We start from the raw sequence: 19,460 nt of genomic DNA, 5'->3' as shown, positions 1-19,460 counted from the left end.
TCAGCACTCTCCCGCTAATGGGTGAGGTTACCAAACAAAAAAATTTAGTAAAATAACACAAAATGCAAAGACAGATCACATAGGCTCTTCGCCTTGGAGCCTTCTTTTGATAATTACTTAGCAGTATAAAGGTTATTATGGTAGTTTAATCGCTGAGTGCGTTGTGTTAACGATGTTGCTGTCTGTCTGGGCGCTGAATTCCAGAATTATTGTATCGATGAATGCGTTCAGGACAATTATTGAATAGGTGGGCTGCGTTCAATTGAACAAAAGTTTTATTCGTTGGATGCGTTCTCAGTTTTCCTATTTATAGTTCAGTTCGTAGTATTAGCATTACCCTGCGCGTTCATTTCATAGTATCAGGGATCATTATGTAACTTCATGATATTAGGTATTTCTGATTGATGCAGTCGCGTTAGTGTGACTACTCTTTCTGTAGGGATCAATAGTATTATGTATTCTAACATATAGGCCTCGTGTGAGCCTATAGGCCTCGTGTGGGGCCTATAGGCCATCTAATGCTTGCTTTGTTCCTATGGTCTTGTTTTAAGTAAGGGATGTGTGTTCTTCTATTCCACTCGTGATGATTGATTGATGAAGATTAAGCCACCCAAGAGGTGGCACGGGCATGAATAGCCCGTAAGTGGTGGCCCTTTTGAGCCATTACCAGTATCAAGAGCTGATACTGGAGATCTGTGGAGGTGCGACTGCACCCTGCGTGACGGGAGATGTCTCCCGTCCCACTCGTGACATGAGCCTTAGGTTATATATTTCCTGACTTCTCCACACCCCCACACAGCACCCCTGCTCCCCCACACTTCCCCCACACCCCAGCACCTCCCCCCCCACCACCACAACGCCCCCACAAACACCATTCCACCCCCACTAACCCCAACGACTCCCCCTCCATCACCACCCACACTCACCCCTCACCCCCCCGAAGGGCTCCTCCAGCTGCCCGCCTTTGACTCTTCAATCCTGTCAAACCATCAATTTGAGATGAATTTAAACAGGGGCGTGAAGGAGCGCGCCCAAGCTACCTCAGGTCATTGTTGAGTTTAATTGGTTCCTTTCTGGGATTATTCTACTTTATTGATCCGTGCCAAATGACCCGATTGGTGGGGCCGGGGGGGGGGAGGGGTACCGCAGCAGCTGATTCGTGGAGGGGAGGGAGAGAGGGGAAAAAGGGGAAACTAGAGTAAGATTAGTTGTAACTGATTGTTCTGTGGACGGCTTTGCTGTGTTGTTGGAGAGAGAGAGAGAGAGAGAGAGAGAGAGAGAGAGAGAGAGAGAGAGAGAGAGAGAGAGAGAGAGAGAGAGAGAGAGAGAGAGAGAGAGAGAGAGACCAGTCACCCTATCATGCCAACACAAGCCAGGTCAATAGAGGTCAACAAAGGTATTATGGGGGAGGGGGTGTCTCTTGGCCCCCCCCCCCTCCTGGTGAGAGTGGGGGAGAGGACGGATTTAGCGATGATCTCAATGCGTTGGCGATGGGCATCAACACATACAGATGTCACCATGGCCCACACATGTGGCTATGACCTACCCCTCCTCCCTTTCACTCCCCCTTTCAACCCTTTCTTCTTCATTCCCTCCCTTTTATCCCCTTACCCATCACCCCTTCTCTCCCCTCCCTTCACCTTCGTCCATTTTCGTACTCAGCGGCCACCCACGCCCCTATCATCAACGCCCATCCACGGCCCCTATCATCAACGGCCACCCACGTCCCCTATCATCAACACCCACCCACGCCCCCTATCATCAACACCCACCCACGTCCCCTATCATCAACGCCCACCCACGGCCCCTATCATCAACGGCCACCCACGGCCCCTATCATCAACGCCCACCCACGTCCCCTATCATCAACGCCCACCCACGTCCCCTATCATCAACACCCACCCACGGCCCCTATCATCAACGGCCACCCACGGCCCCTATCATCAACACCCACCCACGGCCCCTATCATCAACGGCCACCCACGTCCTCTATCATCAACGCCCACCCACGTCCCCTATCATCAACGCCCACCCACGCCCCCTATCATCAACGCCCACCCACGGCCCCTATTATCAACGGCCACCCACGGCCCCTATCATCAACGGCCACCCACGGCCCCTATCATCAACGGCCACCCACGTCCCCTATCATCAACACCCACCCACGTCCCCTATCATCAACACCCACCCACGGCCCCTATCATCAACGGCCACCCACGTCCCCTATCATCAACGGCCACCCACGTCCCCTATCATCAACGCCCACCCACGTCCCCTATCATCAACACCCACCCACGGCCCCTATCATCAACACCCACCCACGGCCCCTATCATCAACACCCACCCACGCCCCCTATCATCAACACCCACCCACGTCCCCTATCATCAACGCCCACCCACGTCCCCTATCATCAACGCCCACCCACGTCCCCTATCATCAACGCCCACCCACGCCCCCTATCATCAACGCCCACCCACGGCCCCTATCATCAACACCCACACATCGTGTCAGCAAGGCGGACAGCCCGCCTACTTTCATAACTTTCTCACTGCATTTCACAACTTCTAAACGTCCCTTCACCTATGCCTCTCCTTCCTCTTTACTCCCAAAAACAAAAAAAACAAGCCTTGGTCAGCTACGTGTCAGAAACACTATCAAACAAAACACTCCACCCCACTCCGGGCTCGCCATAGCCCGTGCTGCTTGGAACTTTTTGTTCGAAGTAGCGAATTTTAAACAACAACAAACAGTACACTCACCAAGTTTCACCACACAAGCGGATTATATCCCGCTTGTTAAGTTGGTCTAACTTAAGCTCGTCACACTAAGCCACTAATTGCCTTCAGTAAACAGTCACTAACTACCACATACTATATCTGAATTCTCATTCCAGTGTGTTCAAATTGTTGCTTTAATCACGTTAAATTTGTCCTATAATTCCGTCTTGTTGAATTTGAATTTGAATTTAAATTTGAATTTAAATTATCTAAAAACCATCTTATATTTTACGTTGGAGATCTTGGGCCAGATTCACGAAGCAGTTACGCAAGCACTTACGAACCTGTACATCTTTTCTCAATCTTTGGCGGCTTTGTTTACAATTATTAAACAGTTAATGAGCTCCGAAGCACCAGGAGGCTGTTTATAACAATAACAACAGTTGATTGGCAAGTTTTCATGCTTGTAAACTGTTTAATAAATGTAACCAAAGCCGTCAAAGATTGAGGAAAGATGTACACGTTCGTAAGTGCTTGCGTAACTGCTTCGTGAATCTATATATATACATATATATAATATATATATAATATATATATATATATATATATATATATATATATATATATATATATATATATATATATATATATATATATATATATATATATATATATATATATATATATATATATATATATATGCAATTGACGATCACAAAACACTGATCATTTTATGCGGAAAATTTCATATTTCTCTGTGGATTTTCCGCATATATATATATATATATATATATATATATATATATATATATATATATATATATATATAAATATGTTTAACCATATGATCAACGTGGCTATTGATGTTGGTTCAAACGTTCACAAAACTGCAATAAATTTATCGTGGTGCCATTTAGTGCCCAATTGTTGAGTCATGTCTGCAATAAATTTGAGTATGCAATTGCAAAAATATAATTCGTTAGCTTACAAGTGAATCCCCATTGTTGATAACTGCGTTGATAACTATGATGGGTAATTATGGTGATTAGTCAATTATGGTGATTAGTCAATTAGGATGATTCAATTAACAAAAATGATCGTATTATTAATAACTAATAATACTGTTCAAATAATACAAATAAAATAGTAATGTACATGTTTTATTGATTTGTATTTTGAAGTGGCAAAGATACACACTATACACACAGTGTATAGTTTCTATACACTGTGAAGCTATATTTTTGTAGTGTATATAGTGAGGAAAAAGAGAGAGAGAGAGAGAGAGAGAGAGAGAGAGAGAGAGAGAGAGAGAGAGAGAGAGAGAGAGAGAGAGAGAGAGAGAGAGAGAGAGAGAGAGAGAGAGAGAGAGAGAGAGAGAGAGAGAGAGAGGGGGGGGGGGGGGTGAGGTTAATGGTAGTTATAAACCCTCCTGAGGATCACTTAAGAATGGCTTCAGCGGAATTTTAATTATTATATAAAAAAATACATAATATTAAGAATAATTCCACCCTACCAATCATAACCTCCCCCTGTTCCACCCCCCCACAACCACCCCCCCCTACCACCCCCACAACAACCACAACCCCCACAACCACAACCCCCCAACCCCACGTCTGGGAAAACCAACCCGTCATTCTATCACCTGGAGACAACTGTTCAAAGTCATGCGCAGATTATATTTTCGCTATATGCAAATGAGGAGATTATAACCGCGGCCAGCATACTAGTGTCGAAAGATTATACTCTTCGCTGATACTAATGACCGGATTAGTTCCCTGTATTAGACTGATCCAAAGTTAGATATATACACGTGTATTATTGGGTCATATTCGTGTTATGGATTAGATTTTAATCGTATACCTATTCTTGATTACATTCTAAGTTACCGTCACGTTCTAGACATATATATATATATATATATATATATATATATATATATATATATATATATATATATATATATATATATATATATATATATATATATATATATCCCAAACATCAGTTATATCCATCAATATCCCAGCCATCAGTCACATCCATGAATATCCCAGCCATCAGTCACATCCATCAATATCCCAGCCATCAGTCACATCCATCAATATCCCAGCCATCAGTCTCATCCATGAATATCTCAGCCATCAGTCATATTCATCAATATCCCAGCCATCAGTCACATCCATGAATATCCCAGCCATCAGTCACATCCATGAATATCCCAGCCATCAGTCACATCCATGAATATCCCAGCCATCAGTCACATCCATCAATATCCCAGCCATCAGTCACATCCATCAATATCCCAGCCATCAGTCTCATCCATGAATATCTCAGCCATCAGTCACATTCATCAATATCCCAGCCATCAGTCACATCCATCAATATCCCAGCCATCAGTCTCATCCATGAATATCTCAGCCATCAGTCACATTCATCAATATCCCAGCCATCAGTCACATCCATGAATATCCCAGCCATCAGTCACATCCATGAATATCCCAGCCATCAGTCACATCCATGAATATCCCAGTTATCAATCACATTGATATTAGTAGAGGTGGTTGTAATGACTGTAGAGTGTTGGGAGTGGTGGTGTTAGTGGAGATGGCGACAGTGTCGCTGTCAGTGACAACGGGTGGGGGTTGTCAGCAGTCGTGTGTGGTGACAGCTGTCATGTGTTGACAGCTGTCAAGTGGTGATGTGGTAGTGTACTGGCAGCTGTCGCGTGGTGGTGTGGTGGTGCAGCGGTGAAGGAGGAGCTGAAAACGATTACAGGGTCTTAGATACAACAGAGTAGTTAGTGAAATGAGAGAGAGGAGAAGGAACAGTTGGGTAAGAGGGGAGAGTAAAGGGATAGATAGATAGAGAGAGAGAGAGAGGGAAGGGGAGGGAGGGAGAAGATAAAGAAAGAGGAAGGGGGTGAGAGAGAGAGAGAGAATGAGAGTTATCTTGTGAGAGAGAGATACTGCAGTAGCAGTGTCTACAAGCAGTTTGGAGAGTAATCTCCCAACCCCCTTCTCACACACACACGCACGCACACACACACACACACATAAACCCAATCTCAGGCTCAGGAATCTGTACACCAGATGATTGACAGTTGAGAGGCGGGACCAAAGAGCCAGAGTTCAACCCCCCCCTCGGCAAGCACAACTAGGCGAGTACACACACACACACACACACACACACACACACACACACACACACACACACACACACACACACACACACACACACACACACACAAACACACACACACACACAAACACCTATTACTCTCTCCACAAGATTGAGTTTCAGTATTTTGAATCCACCATTCCAACCGCCGGAAGTTTCAAATAAATGTCTACCGATAACTAATTTAAATTTATTATGCCGTTTGCCTCGTGTCTCCGTACTAAACTACTACTCAACGTCTACTCTCCCTACTATCTTGAGGTTATCTTGAGATGATTTCGGGGCTTTAGTGTCCCCGCGGCCCGGTCCTCGACCAGGCCTCCACCCCCAGGAAGCAGCCCGTGACAGCTGACTAACTCCCAGGTACCTATTTACTGCTAGGTAACAGGGGCATTCAGGGTGAAAGAAACTTTGCCCATTTGTTTCTGCCTCGTGCGGGAATCGAACCCGCCCCACAGAATTACGAGTCCTGCGCGCTATCCACCAGGCTACGAGGCCCCTACTAAGGAGAAGATATCACAAGAAACAAAGCCGTGGCGCCGTGGTCACTGTATCACTTGACTGATAACTATAAAGGCCAGGCCCAAGAGCTGAAGCCTAATCCGTGGAAACCCCCCATCAAGGTAAGAATAAGACAAGAGGCAGAACAGCTGTTCTTTGTTTATGTTATTGCCTAAGACAAGAGGCAGAACAGCTGTTCTTTGTTTATGTTATTGCCTAAGACAAGAGGCAGAACAGCTGTTCTTTGTTTATGTTATTGCCTATGTTTCTCTTTGTGTTCTTGCTGGTTATATATGACCATGGAGTCATATATGATAAGAGTATAACCGACACTCTTAGTGTTGGTTATATTTACGTTATACTGTGTATACTGAGTTATATTGCCACTCTGTCTGTCTGTCTGTGTCTCTCTCTCTCTCTCGAGCACAGGCACAAGCACAAACAGATCCACCAACCACACTGCCTCAAGTCCCACTCCACGTCAACAAATCCACCTCCAGCCACAAAGCATCATAATATAACCTCCCCTCAATGAACCGACTAAATATCCACCGCTTCCAATCTCTCTTAAAAACTTCCCCCCAACCCCAATCCCCCCCAAACCCACCAATCCCTCCCCCTCCCAGCACAGTAGTGAGCCGGTTTGCCCTCCCACGCCTCCAGACGTCTCCCACACTGGTTACAGAAGTAACAAATGAGGCGAAGCGGTCGGGTGCGCGCACCTCGCCCGCCACTTGTCACGCCAACATGGCTGTGTCAACAAACATGGCTGCCGGGTACATGACCGGCCGGCCGGCCCCTCTTCTCGTCTAACTTGGCGTCACACAACCCTACATGGGAACCTGTCTCACCATCATGGTTCTTCCCCCTTCTCAGCGTGTCACTGTCGCTGTGTTGTGGTGCTGGGCCCGTGATGTAGTGGCGACAGGGGGCGACCCTGATGGGTACCTTGGTTACCTTACCTTGAGGGGCTTCCGGGGCTTAGTGTCCCCGCGGCCCGGTCGTCGACCAGGCCTCCTGGTTGCTGGACTGATCAACCAGGATGTTGGACGCGGCTGCTCGCAGCCTGACGTATGAGTCACAGCCTGGTTGATCACCGGGTACTACATACATCCGCTACCACTAAGCGACATGGCATCCAATCTTTTTATTGTCTTAAGTCCCCCCCCCCCCGTCTTGTCAATATTTTGGTCACCATCAAATAGTTTCTAATGATTCCTGCTAATTTTTTTTAGATCAAAGTACCGGCTCTCTAAAGTTTTTTTTTTTATTCTCGTTATGAAAATGATATTCAAAGTAAATGGATTGTTTACGCAATGGGCTATATAGCTATAATTATATATATATGTGTGTGGGGTTACTGTTCTCAGCGTGTACTCACCTAGTTGTGCTTGCGGGGGTTGAGCTCTGGCTCTCTGACCGGGAGCCGGTCGGCCGAGCGGACAGCACGCTGGACTTGTGATCCTGTGGTTCTGGGTTCGATCCCAGGCGCCGGCGAGAAACAATGGGCAGAGTTTCTTTCACCCCTATGCCCCTGTTACCTAGCAGTAAATAGGTACCTGGGTGTTAGTCAGCTGTCACGGGCTGCTTCCTGGGGGTGGAGGCCTGGTCGAGGACCGGGCCGCGGGGACACTAAAGCCCCGAAATTATCTCAAGATAACCTCAAGATAACCTCTGGTTCCTTGAGTCACTTTGGTCTCTTTTGAGCTCTTGTGTGGTGAGAACCTCGAGCTAGTGCTCTTTATTACAGACACCACCACTTTTCTTGGTCTTCTTCGTTTTAGCTCATTACTAAACATTGTTCTATATCTCATTACTTGCTTAGTAGCAAGATTGAATGTATATAGACAGTACAGTGGCCTCGTAGCCTGGTGGATAGCGCGCAGGGCTCGTAATACTGTGGCGCGGGTTCGATTCCCGCACGAGGCAGAAACAAATGGGCAAAGTTTCTTACACCCTGAATGCCCCTGTTACCTAGCAGTAAATAGGTACCTATGAGTTAGTCAGCTGTCACGGGTTGCTTCCTGGTGTGTGTGTGTGTGTGTGTGTGTGTGTGTGTGTGTGTGTGTGTGTGTGTGTGTGTGTGTGTGTGTGTGTGTGTGTGTGTGTGTGTGTGTGTGTGTGTGGTGTGAAAAAAAAGTAGTTTGTAAACAGTTCATTGACGGGGCGAAAGAGCAAAGCTCTTTCGCCCCGTCTTACTGGGTAAGAGAGAGAGAGAGAGAGAGAGAGAGAGAGAGAGAGAGAGAGAGAGAGAGAGAGAGAGAGAGAGAGAGAGAGAGAGAGAGAGAGAGAGAGAACAAACAGGATATCATCGGCAGCATATGGAACGCTGGCTAGTGTAAGAATGGCATTTTAGGCCACGAATTAAAATACGCGGCACCGGCCTGGATTCCCTACCTTGTGAAGCACAAAGCTAAAACCGATAAAATGCAGAGGATTGCAATAAAAATGAGTGCCAGAACAGTGCTGGCACTGTGACTAAGCGGCGGTGATAATTGATCTAAATCGCCAGAAAGGAACAAAGGGAACATGATCACAGCATACAAGATATTCAACGGAATAGACAGAAGGTATATATACACAATACCTCCCCCTCCTTCCCTTCCCCCATACAAAGTCTTCTACACCCTATACACCTTCCACTCCCCCCCTGGTATACAGGACACTCCCACCACACTGTGTGACAACCACGAGGCCGCCCTTACACAGGGTGTATAGACACCCGGGGTCACGTATGATTGTCACATGACCCGTCGGTAGGTCAATGGTTAAGTCGTTTCCACACCCAGACCTGGGAAAATGGGGGGGGGTAAGGGGGGGGAGAGAGAGAGAGAGAGAGAGAGAGAGAGAGAGAGAGAGAGAGAGAGAGAGAGAGAGAGAGAGAGAGAGAGGAGAGAGAGAGAGAGAGAGAGAGAGAGAGTGAGAGAGAGAGAAATATGGGTGGTTGCGTGTGAGTGTCAGTGGTGGTTGATGCGTGCATATCTTGTCTGTACTCACCTAGTTGTACTCACCTAGTTGTGTTTGCGGGGGTTGAGCTCTGGCTCTTTGGTCCCGCCTCTCAACCGTCAATCAACAGGTGTACAGATTCCTGAGCCTATCGGGCTCTGTCATATCTACACTTGAAACTGTGTATGGAGTCAGCCTCCACCACATCACTTCCTAATGCATTCCATTATGTGTGTACATGCGTGCGTGCGTGTATGTATACACGTGTGTGTGTGTATATCTATATAACTTGCAATATATATGTTTTTGTATACCTTTGATTTTATCATTTTTTTACATCAAAAAAACCTTCGTAATGCTATACATTCACGTCCATCGTGCCGACCCTGTCAAACATAACGACATAAACACATTTTCACACACTAAGCGTTTTCCAGAAGCATTCTCAATTTGTTGAACAAATACCCGACAAATCGAACAAATATCTACCACTCCTGAACGAGCAAATACACACATATATACCATATTGCCCAAACGCTTCAGGCGGGGCAGTTGTCAATAGCGCTCAATATTAACGTCAAAAGCGGCCCTTGAGCGACGCTCTGAGAATATGGCCATCATCAATACATCATAGTTTCTGTGTTTTTTTTTTGTTTTTTTTAACCGTGGATTGAACGAGGTGTGAAGTACTTCGCCCCGGCGCTAATGGCATGCTGAAATTGGTGCCACTGATGCCATTTGGCACTGGTAGTGTTAGGCTATATTCTGATTTTTTTCGGGGGGGGGGGGGGTGTTCGGGGTGTGTGTGAAAGGGGGGGGGGGGGTGTTCGGGGTGTGTGTGTGAAAGGGGAGGGGGGTGGGTGAAAGGGGTGTGTGTGAAAGGGGGGGGGGTGTTGATGTGGGTATGTTATGTGCTCACCTAATTGTGCTTGCGGGGGTTGAGCTTTGGCTCTTTGGTCCTGCCTCATGTGTAGATGTATGTGTGTGTGTGTGTGTGTGTGTGTGTGTGTGTGTGTGTGTGTGTGTGTGTGTGTGTGTGTGTGTGTGTGTGTGTGTGTGTGTGTGTGTGTGTGGGAAGTGTGTGTGTGTGTGTGTGTGTGTGGGAAGTGTGTGTGTGTGTGTGTGTGTGTGTGTGTGTGTGTGTGTGTGTGTGTGTGTGTGTGTGTGTGTGTGTGTGTGTGTGTGTGTGTGTGTGTGTGTGTGTGTGGGAAGCGTGTGTGTGTGTGTGTGTGTGTGTGTGTGTGGGAAGCGTGTGTGTGTGTGGGAAGTGTGTTAGGTGTGGGGTGTAGGTGTGTTGAGTGTGGGTGTGGTGAATGAGATTGGTGTATATGAGGGTGTGGGGTGGGTGTGTAAGGTGTGGGTGGATGTGTGGCGGGAGTGTTGGGTGGTAGGTGTGTGGGCATATGAAGGGGGGGGGGGGGTTGTATATTTTAGCTATATACCTGTGCATAAATAGCAAAGTTGGTAGTACCGGGCTTCATTTCCTGGGCCCCAAGCCTTTAATGCCGTCGGTGTATTAATGCAATGAATTGCAACGTCGTCACTTCCCGTCACGTTTGCTAATAAAACTGTGGACAGACTTGGCCCGCTATCATCCTGGCTATCATACAGTCCTCTGCTCTCAGGCCTGTATCTTTCCTGTATCTTGAGGTTATCTTGAGATGATTTCGGGGCTTTTAGTGTCCCCGCGGCCCGGTCCTCGACCAGGCCTCCACCCCCAGGAAGCAGCCCGTGACAGCTGACTAACACCCAGGTACCTATTTACTGCTAGGTAACAGGGGCATAGGGTGAAAGAAACTTGGCCCATTTGTTTCTGCCTCGTGCGGGTATCTTATTTAATTCGAACACTTATACATAGCGGGCTAAAGATCCTTACTAATCTTAATTCCGATATCTTTATTTGCAATCTCATTTTGGAATTGCAAATGTTTGCTGTTATAAGTGATATCTTCTTGCCTCGTATCCCTATAGTTGCCACGGGAGACATCTCCCGTCACGCAGGGTGCAGTCGCACCTCCACAGATCTCCAGTATCATCTATTGATACTGGTAATGGCTCAAAAGGGCCACCACTAACGGGCTATTCATGCCCGTGCCACCTTTTGGGTGGTTTAATCTTCATCAATCACCTATAGTAGGCCGCCTCTTAACTCCATCTGCCAATCAGTTATCCACTGTATAAAGTCTTTCTAACCCATCTTGTCTAAATTGTTGATATATATATGTAGTATTTGCTGGGGGATGGGTTGCATAATTTTGATCTTACAACAGCTAAATCTATATTGTATTTAGAGGCACAAAATCGTGCGATTTATCCTACAAACCCGCTTGTACACCAGTTTCAATAAATGTATGATAAAATACAAAAAAAACTCATAATATATCCTAGGGCCTCAGGGCTCTAGGATATGGAATGGGATGCTCAAATGGAATGGGCATGCCATTTGAGCCCCTGATACTTAATCTCAGCCCTGGGGCATTCTACCTGAGCCCTAGGGCACTCTATCTGAGCCCTGGGGCACTCTATCTGTGCCCTGGGGCACTCTACCTGAGCCCTGGGGAACTCTACCTGAGCCCTGGGGCACTCTATCTGAGCCCTGGGGCACTCTACCTGAACCCTGGGGAACTCTACCTGAGCCCTGGGGCACTCTACCTGAGACCTGGGGCACTCTATCTGTGCCCTGGGGCACTCTACCTGAGCCCTGGGGAACTCTACCTGAGCCCTGGGGCACTCTATCTGTGCCCTGGGGCACTCTACCTGAGCCCTGGGGAACTCTACCTGAGCCCTGGGGCACTCTATCTGAGCCCTGGGGCACTCTACCTGAGCCCTGGGGAACTCTACCTGAGCCCTGGGGCACTCTATCTGAGCCCTGGGGCACTCTATCTGAGCCCTGGGGCACTCTACCTGAGCCCTGGGGTTCTCTACTTTGATATAATAATAATAATAATAATAATAATAATTCCTTTCCTTATCCACCATTTCTTCACATTTCTTCTTTCTCCCTTCCTTCCTTCTCATCCACAGCTTTTCCCTTTTACTCAATCTTGTTTATTCTTTCCACATTTCTTTCCTCTTCTATTTATAATCCTCTGCATTCCCTTACTCCTCCTATTAATCGTTCTCTCTCTCTTTTTTCTTTCTCTTCCTTCTCTCTCTCTCTCTCTCCCTTCTTCTGTCGCCCTTTCTCCTTTCCTTGTTATTTCTCTAGCCTCCCACTCCCCCTCTCACCCAACCGCTTGGACTGGACGGTAGAGCGACGGTCTCGCTTCATGCAGGTCGGCGTTCAATCCCCGACCATCCATAAGTGGTTAGGCACCATTCCTTACCCTCCCGTCCCATCCCAAATCCTTATCCTGACCCCTTCCCAGTGCTATATAGTCGTAATGGCTTGGCGCTTTCCCCTTGATAGTTCCCTTCCCTTCCCACTCCCCCTCTCTTCCCCCTCCCTCCCTCTCACCTTCCCCTCTGCTCCCCCTTCCTTACTCTCAAGTCTAGCCCCCCCCCACCCCCCCCCCCCCCCCCCTCCCTCTCACCTTCCCCTCTGCTCCCCCTTCCTTACTCTCAAGTCTAGCCCCCCCCCACCCCCCCCCTCCCTCTCACCTTCCCCTCTGCTCCCCCTTCCTTACTCTCAAGTCTAACCCCCCCACCCCCCCCTCCCTCTCCGTAAGAGACTCCGGGAGAATAAACAACCCCAAAACGGGTATCCAAACAAAGGTCAATTGGGTTGTTGGGACGTAATGAGCGAGGCGTTAACGACCATTAGGGGGTCGGAGGTAACAAGCCGAGGGTCGGAAACCACTTTCCATCTGTTAATGGAGGGATGTAAGGGAGGGGGGGTAACCTGAGACACCACCCCCCCCCCCCTCCCTTTGGCTTCATGGGGGAGGGGGGAGAGGTGATTAGGTGATGAAAGTTACAATTCTACTCTCTCTCTCTCTCTCTCTCTCTCTCTCTCTCTCTCTCTCTCTCTCTCTCTCTCTCTCTCTCTCTCTCAGTTCATTAGGGCTGACATTGAAGTACCTAGTAAAACTGCAACCAAGAGCTGTTATCCTATCTCAGCTCATCTGAAGCTCATCTTATCTTATCTCAGCTCATCTTATCATAGTCTCATGTATTTCATAAGGGTTTTTATTTGAATCGTTAGGAATAAATATTAACGTGTAAGTAACTGTTATGCCAGTAGTCAGCTGTGTGCCGGAGCCTTCATGTGATTGGCTATCTTGAGGTTATCTTGAGTTGATTTCGGGGCTTTAGTGTCCCCGCGGCCCGGTCCTTGACCAGGCCTCCACCCCCAGGAAGCAGCCCGTGACAGCTGACTAACACCCAGGTACCTATTTACTGCTAGGTAACAGGGGCATTCAGGGTGAAAGAAACTTTGCCCATTTGTTTCTGCCTCGTGCGGGAATCGAACCCGCGCCACAGAATTACGAGTCCTGCGCGCTATCCACCAGGCTACGAGGCCCCATACGTGGCTGACTTGATTTCTCGAACAAGTTACAGATACGAGTCAGCTTAAGAATTCAATCATCATTTTTGGCATGATGTTCTTCAGAAAAGTCAGTTCCAGCATGTTGATGGCTGAGAGCCTTGTGTTACGGATGCCAACTACTGGTTATCCACGAAGTTTGGCCAGGTGCGGAACTTTGAGACTGGTGGTTTTTGCACATAAGTGTCAATCAAGCTCTCAACGGTGTTCAAGATCAGTCCAATCACACATGGTCAAAACTGGAGAGGCGACGAGTCACACTAACAATCCACTTGAGAATGGTCCAGGACGGACAGAAACGTCGTCGTCCCTTCACCTTCTAGTGTGTGGTCTGGTCAAAACTGGAGAGGTTCCCTCTCGTGTCTTATCTACAGCTTGTCCAAAATTCTGATGGATGATGGAAGACAAGCAATCCAATAGAGAGACGCGTACTCAAGATAGGAGTGAACTTGTCCTGCATGTAAGGTTTTACAACCGCTGCTGTCGAGAAGGTGTGAGATACTCCACAGGGCTGTAAGTTTCCTGGTTGCCTAGTGGACTAAGTTAATTAGGTGGCCCTTCATTGTCACTAAAGAGTCAGACTTCATCCCCCCACGATGTTAAACTCATCACTAAAATCTAGGTTTTTGCAACCCATTTGCAAGGTGGCAAATGTTCAATTTTGGTAGCCTGGACAGGTGGACTGGTAGCCTGGACAGGTGGACAGGTAGCCTGGACAGGTGGACAGGTGGCCTGTCCAATTTTCAACATGCAGTCTAGTTATTATCATCGCCTGTGTTTTTTTAGTTACAAATGTGGCCTGTTATCTCTTTCCACCTCCAGGTAGATATCGCGACCTGTTATCTCTTCCCCCTTCAGGTAGATATCGTTAAATGTTTGTGATTATTGACCCTTATGGCAGTTACATGTTTCCATATGTGAAGATTAGTGCGCAGTCCCTGAGCCCATTATGTGCCTCTGTAACCCTTTCCACTACCGCCCACAAGATGGGTATGGGGTGCATAATAAATGCCTACAGTTCAGACCTATTGTCTTGTGTATGACCCTCTGTCCTGGGTGACAGTGAAAACCAGCCTCACTTTAATAAGACTTAATTGAAATCCTCAGATCAGGCAAAATTGTAATTAATTTTGTCAATAAGGATGTTAATAATAATAAGACATCAGTACAGGTTTGAGCTTCAGGAATGAGGATAGTTGAAACAGACGTTCCACAGCAGATAGTCAAGCATCCTTCCCTTGGGGGCGCCTGACAGCTGGGTGGACAGCGCTTCGGATTCGTAGTCCTGAGGTTCCGAGTTCGATCCCCCGTGGAGGCGGAGACAAATGGGCAAAATGTTTCTTACACCCTTAATGCCCCTGTTCACCTAGCAGTAAATAGGTACCTGGGAGTTAGACAGCTGCTACGGGCTGCTTCCTAGGTGGGGGGGGGGGAGGGGGGTAACAAAAAGGAAGCCTGGTCGAGGACCGGGCCGCGGGGACGCTAAGCCCCGAAATCATCTCAAGATAATCTCAAGATAACCCTGTGGTACGCTGGCACCAGTTAAGTGGCTTTCGGATTTTGCTCTATTGAAGACTACTCTTAGAGGTCCGTTCTTGAATTCAAGACCTTTATTAACTCTAAGATGGAGTCTGAGATACATGGTGCTTGAAGCTTCTCTACTAATCCTGAGCGCCAGACCCGGTCAAAGGCACCTTATCTTGAGATGATTTCGGGGCTTTTTAGTGTCCCCGCGGCCCGGTCCTCGACCAGGCCTCCACCCCCAGGAAGCAGCCCGTGACAGCTGACTAACACCCAGGTACCTATTTTACTGCTAGGTAACAGGGGCATAGGGTGAATGAAACTCTGCCCATTGTTTCTCGCCGGCGCCTGGGATCGAACCCAGGACCACAGGATCACAAGCCCCGCGTGCTGTCCGCTCGGCCGACCGGATCCCTCTGTCTTCAGAGCAACAACAGTTGGTCTTAGACAGATGCCAGTTAGTGGAGAGATTTATAGCAAGACGATGAGACAACAGGGGCCTCGTAGCCTGGTGGATAGCGCGCAGGACTCGTAATTCTGTGGCGCGGGTTCGATTCCCGCACGAGGCAGAAACAAATGGGCAAAGTTTCTTTCACCCTGAATGCCCCTGTTACCTAGCAGTAAATAGGTACCTGGGAGTTAGTCAGCTGTCACGGGCTGCTTCCTGGGGGTGGAGGCCTGGTCGAGGACCGGGCCGCGGGGACACTAAAAAAAAAAAGCCCCGAAATCATTTCAAGATAACCTCAAGAAGATAACAATAACGGGGCTGAAGACTTGATGACCAAACACACATCAGAAAACGAAGAGATTTTATTTATTATTTAAATAAATAAATTGTTGTTCGGTTGTTCCACTTACGGGAACAACCCGTAAGTGGAACACGGTTGTTCAACGTCCGCGGTTGTTCAACGTCCGCGGTTGTTCAACGTCCTCCCACCCTGGAAACACACACCGAAACTGTCTCTATTTTCCGCTTGTTACAACTTGTAATAAAGTTGTTATATCTTGCCTTAACGTGTTTATGACGTATTAGAACGTTGTTACAACTTGCTATATTGGTTGTTATAACTGGTTAGGAGGTGTTAAAACTTGTTCGAACGTTGTACCAACGTCGTAGTTTCGGTGTGTGTGTTTGGCGGGCAGCGACTATAAGAAATACTGCCGGAACAACCGTGGACATCTTCAAGAGAAAACTGGACGGTTTTCTAAGAGAAGTTCCGGATCAGCCGGGCTGTGGTGGGTATGTAGGCCTGAGGGCCGCTCCAACCAACAGCCTGGTGGACCAAACTCTCACAAGTCGAGCCTGGCCTCGGGCCGGGCTTGGGGAGTAGAACTCCCAGAACCCCATCAACCAGGTATCAACCAGGTATCAACCAGGTATCAACCAGGCTATTTATTAGCCTAGGGGGGTGTTCATAATTAGGCTATTTATTATAAATATGAACCAGGTTCATATTTATTGACAAAATGAATTACAATTTTACCTAATCTGAGGATTTCGATTAAGTCTTATTAAATAAAGAGATGGCGATGTTTCGGTCCGTCCTGGACCGTTATAAACTGGTGTGAATGGACCAGGACCGATAAGGGTTTCTGGTAGTGCCATTGCTGAACTGAACACCTCAGTATGACCACGCTACCGCCACTAGTGGGCGTGGGCGTGCCAATGGGGGCGTGGTTAGAGTACTTTTACAGTTCCTGTGTGTGGGTGGGGTAGCAGGGAGGTGCGAGTGTGTGTGTGTTCTCCTATCCATCAGTTGGGGAGTTTGTGTGGGTGATTTTGGAATGCATTTGTGCGGTGTGTGGGCGGCGTATGAGGGGGGGGGGTAATGGGCTAGCGTGTGGGCGTGCGTTGTGGGTAGGGGCGGGGGGGGGGGGGGGGGGCGGGGGGGCCGGGGGGGGGGGCGGGGGGGCCGGGGGGGGGGAGGTGAGGGAAAATGAACAGCTGTCGGAAATGAGGCAAGGATAACATCTTGATCGTGACCAGTGAGTTCCCTAGATGTCACCAACACCACTCTCCTCCCCTCCTCTGCTTCCTGTGTGTGTGTGCGTGTGTGCGTGTGTGCGTGTGTGCGTGTGTGCGTGTGTGTGTGTGTGTGTGTGTGTGTGTGTGTGTGTGTGTGTGTGTGTGTGTGTGTGTGTGTGTGTGTGTGTGTGTGTGTGTGTGTGTGTACTCACCTAGTTGTGTTTGCGGGGTTTGAGCTCTGGCTCTTTGGTCCCGTCAATCAACTGGTGTACAGATTCCTGAGCCTACTGGGCTCTATCATATCTACACTTGAAACTGTGTATGGAGTCAACCTCCACCACATTACTTCCTAGTGCATTCCATTTGTCAACCACTCTGTGTGTGTGTGTGTGTGTGTGTGTGTGTGTGTGTGTGTGTGTGTGTGTGTGTGTGTGTGTGTGTGTGTGTGTGTGTGTGTGTGTGTGTGCGTGTGTGTGTTTTACATATAAACTTTTAAAACTATAAATTGATTTGGCTTTGACAACTTTCCCATCGAGTCCGTTCCACTTATTTGCTACTCTTGAGACATAAAGTTTATGTCTGATAAGTGGGGTTACAGAATACCCCCCTTATCTCCACTCTCACTGGAAACTTAGCCGGCAACCCGTCCTCTCCCTCACTTATTAATGCCGCGACGCATTGTTCAAAATTAACTCACCGTAAAAGTGACGTTTACTGTGCCTAGGCCACGATTGGTTGATTGGTTATCGGTGAATTGAGTCGATTGCAGTTCGGGTTAGGCAGAACAGTTATCTTCGTTACGGAGTTGTACATTGAGAGACCCAGGGGTTATCTAAAGCTTGGTCTTTGTTATCATCTGGTGACGTACAGATTAATGTTATCTTGCGATATCTGTCCTAGTTATCGTGTCACTTTTGATTGATCCGTTGCCACATGCTTTAAGATATCCAGTTATCTTGGGAATATAATATTTAGCTTTACTGTTATAGGTTTCTCTAACAGAATTAATGATTTACTTCCTAACCTTATAAGTTTATTGTGCCTTGTTAATGATGTTATTAGGAAAATTATATTCATTTTATTAGAAAATATATATTATTAATATATATTATATATATATATATATATATATATATATATATATATATATATATATATATATATATATATATATATATATATATATATTTAACTCTGCAAGTTTTATATTTGTTATTTGATGATATTTTTTTGTTCCCAGTTGTATAATTACTTTGATGATGGTGAACTTAGTTGATCATGGGTGAACTTAGTTGATCATGGGTGAACTTAGTTGATGATGGGTGAACTTAGTTGATCATGGGTGAACTTAGTTGATGATGGTGAACTTAGTTGATCATGGGTGAACTTAGTTGATGATGGGTGAACTTAGTTGATGATGGGTGAACTTAGTTGATCATGGGTGAACTTAGTTGATCATGGGTGAACTTAGTTGATCATGGGTGAACTTAGTTGATGATGGTGAACTTAGTTGATCATGGGTGAACTTAGTTGATGATGGGTGAACTTAGTTGATCATGGGTGAACTTAGTTGATCATGGGTGAACTTAGTTGATCATGGGTGAACTTAGTTGATCATGGGTGAACTTAGTTGATCATGGGTGAACTTAGTTGATCATGGGTGAACTTAGTTGATGATGGGTGAACTTAGTTGATCATGGGTGAACTTAGTTGATCATGGGTGAACTTAGTTGATCTTAGTGAACTTAGTAATGAGGTGAGTGACGGTGTTGGCTACTTACTTCTCATAGGTTTTCTCCCTGAAAGATAATAATAGTCATTAAAGAATAATAGAACAATTACTGCTGATTATTCATTCATATTTAAGCTGTGAAAGCTTAATCTATAATATATATATATCTATTTTTTTTATTTGTTACATTTAATGCTAAAAATCTTCACACTTGAACATAAAGAAAACGGAGAACAGCTATTGCAAGCTTAAACTAATGCTTTAGGTTAGGGTTAGGTTATGCTGACAGCTGAGTGGACAGCGTTTCGCATTCGTAGTCCTGAGGTTCCGGGTTCGATCCCCGGTGGAGGCGGAGACAAATGGGCAAAATGTTTCTTTCACCCTGATGCCCCCTCTTATCTAGCAGTAAATGG

General features: G+C 46.8%; 1 protein-coding gene across 2 annotated transcripts in view; it reads right to left on the bottom strand.

The window, feature by feature from the left end:
- The window catches only part of LOC138357982 (pituitary homeobox 3-like), an 80,928-nt gene that overhangs the window by 37,669 nt on the left and 23,799 nt on the right, over positions 1–19,460 (bottom strand). Inside the window, exon 2 of one of the 2 annotated variants that reach the window (XM_069315268.1) lies at positions 19,097–19,114. The exons of the other annotated variant lie outside the window; for it this stretch is intronic. Coding sequence (XP_069171369.1) covers positions 19,097–19,114 — 18 coding nt within the window. The remainder of the gene's footprint in view (positions 1–19,096; positions 19,115–19,460) is intronic. 2 annotated transcript variants of the gene reach the window in all.

Source organism: Procambarus clarkii, chromosome 81 (genome assembly GCF_040958095.1).
Source record: "Procambarus clarkii isolate CNS0578487 chromosome 81, FALCON_Pclarkii_2.0, whole genome shotgun sequence".
Taxonomy (NCBI): Eukaryota; Metazoa; Arthropoda; class Malacostraca; order Decapoda; family Cambaridae; genus Procambarus; species Procambarus clarkii.
This window is presented reverse-complemented; position numbering and strand designations above follow the sequence as displayed.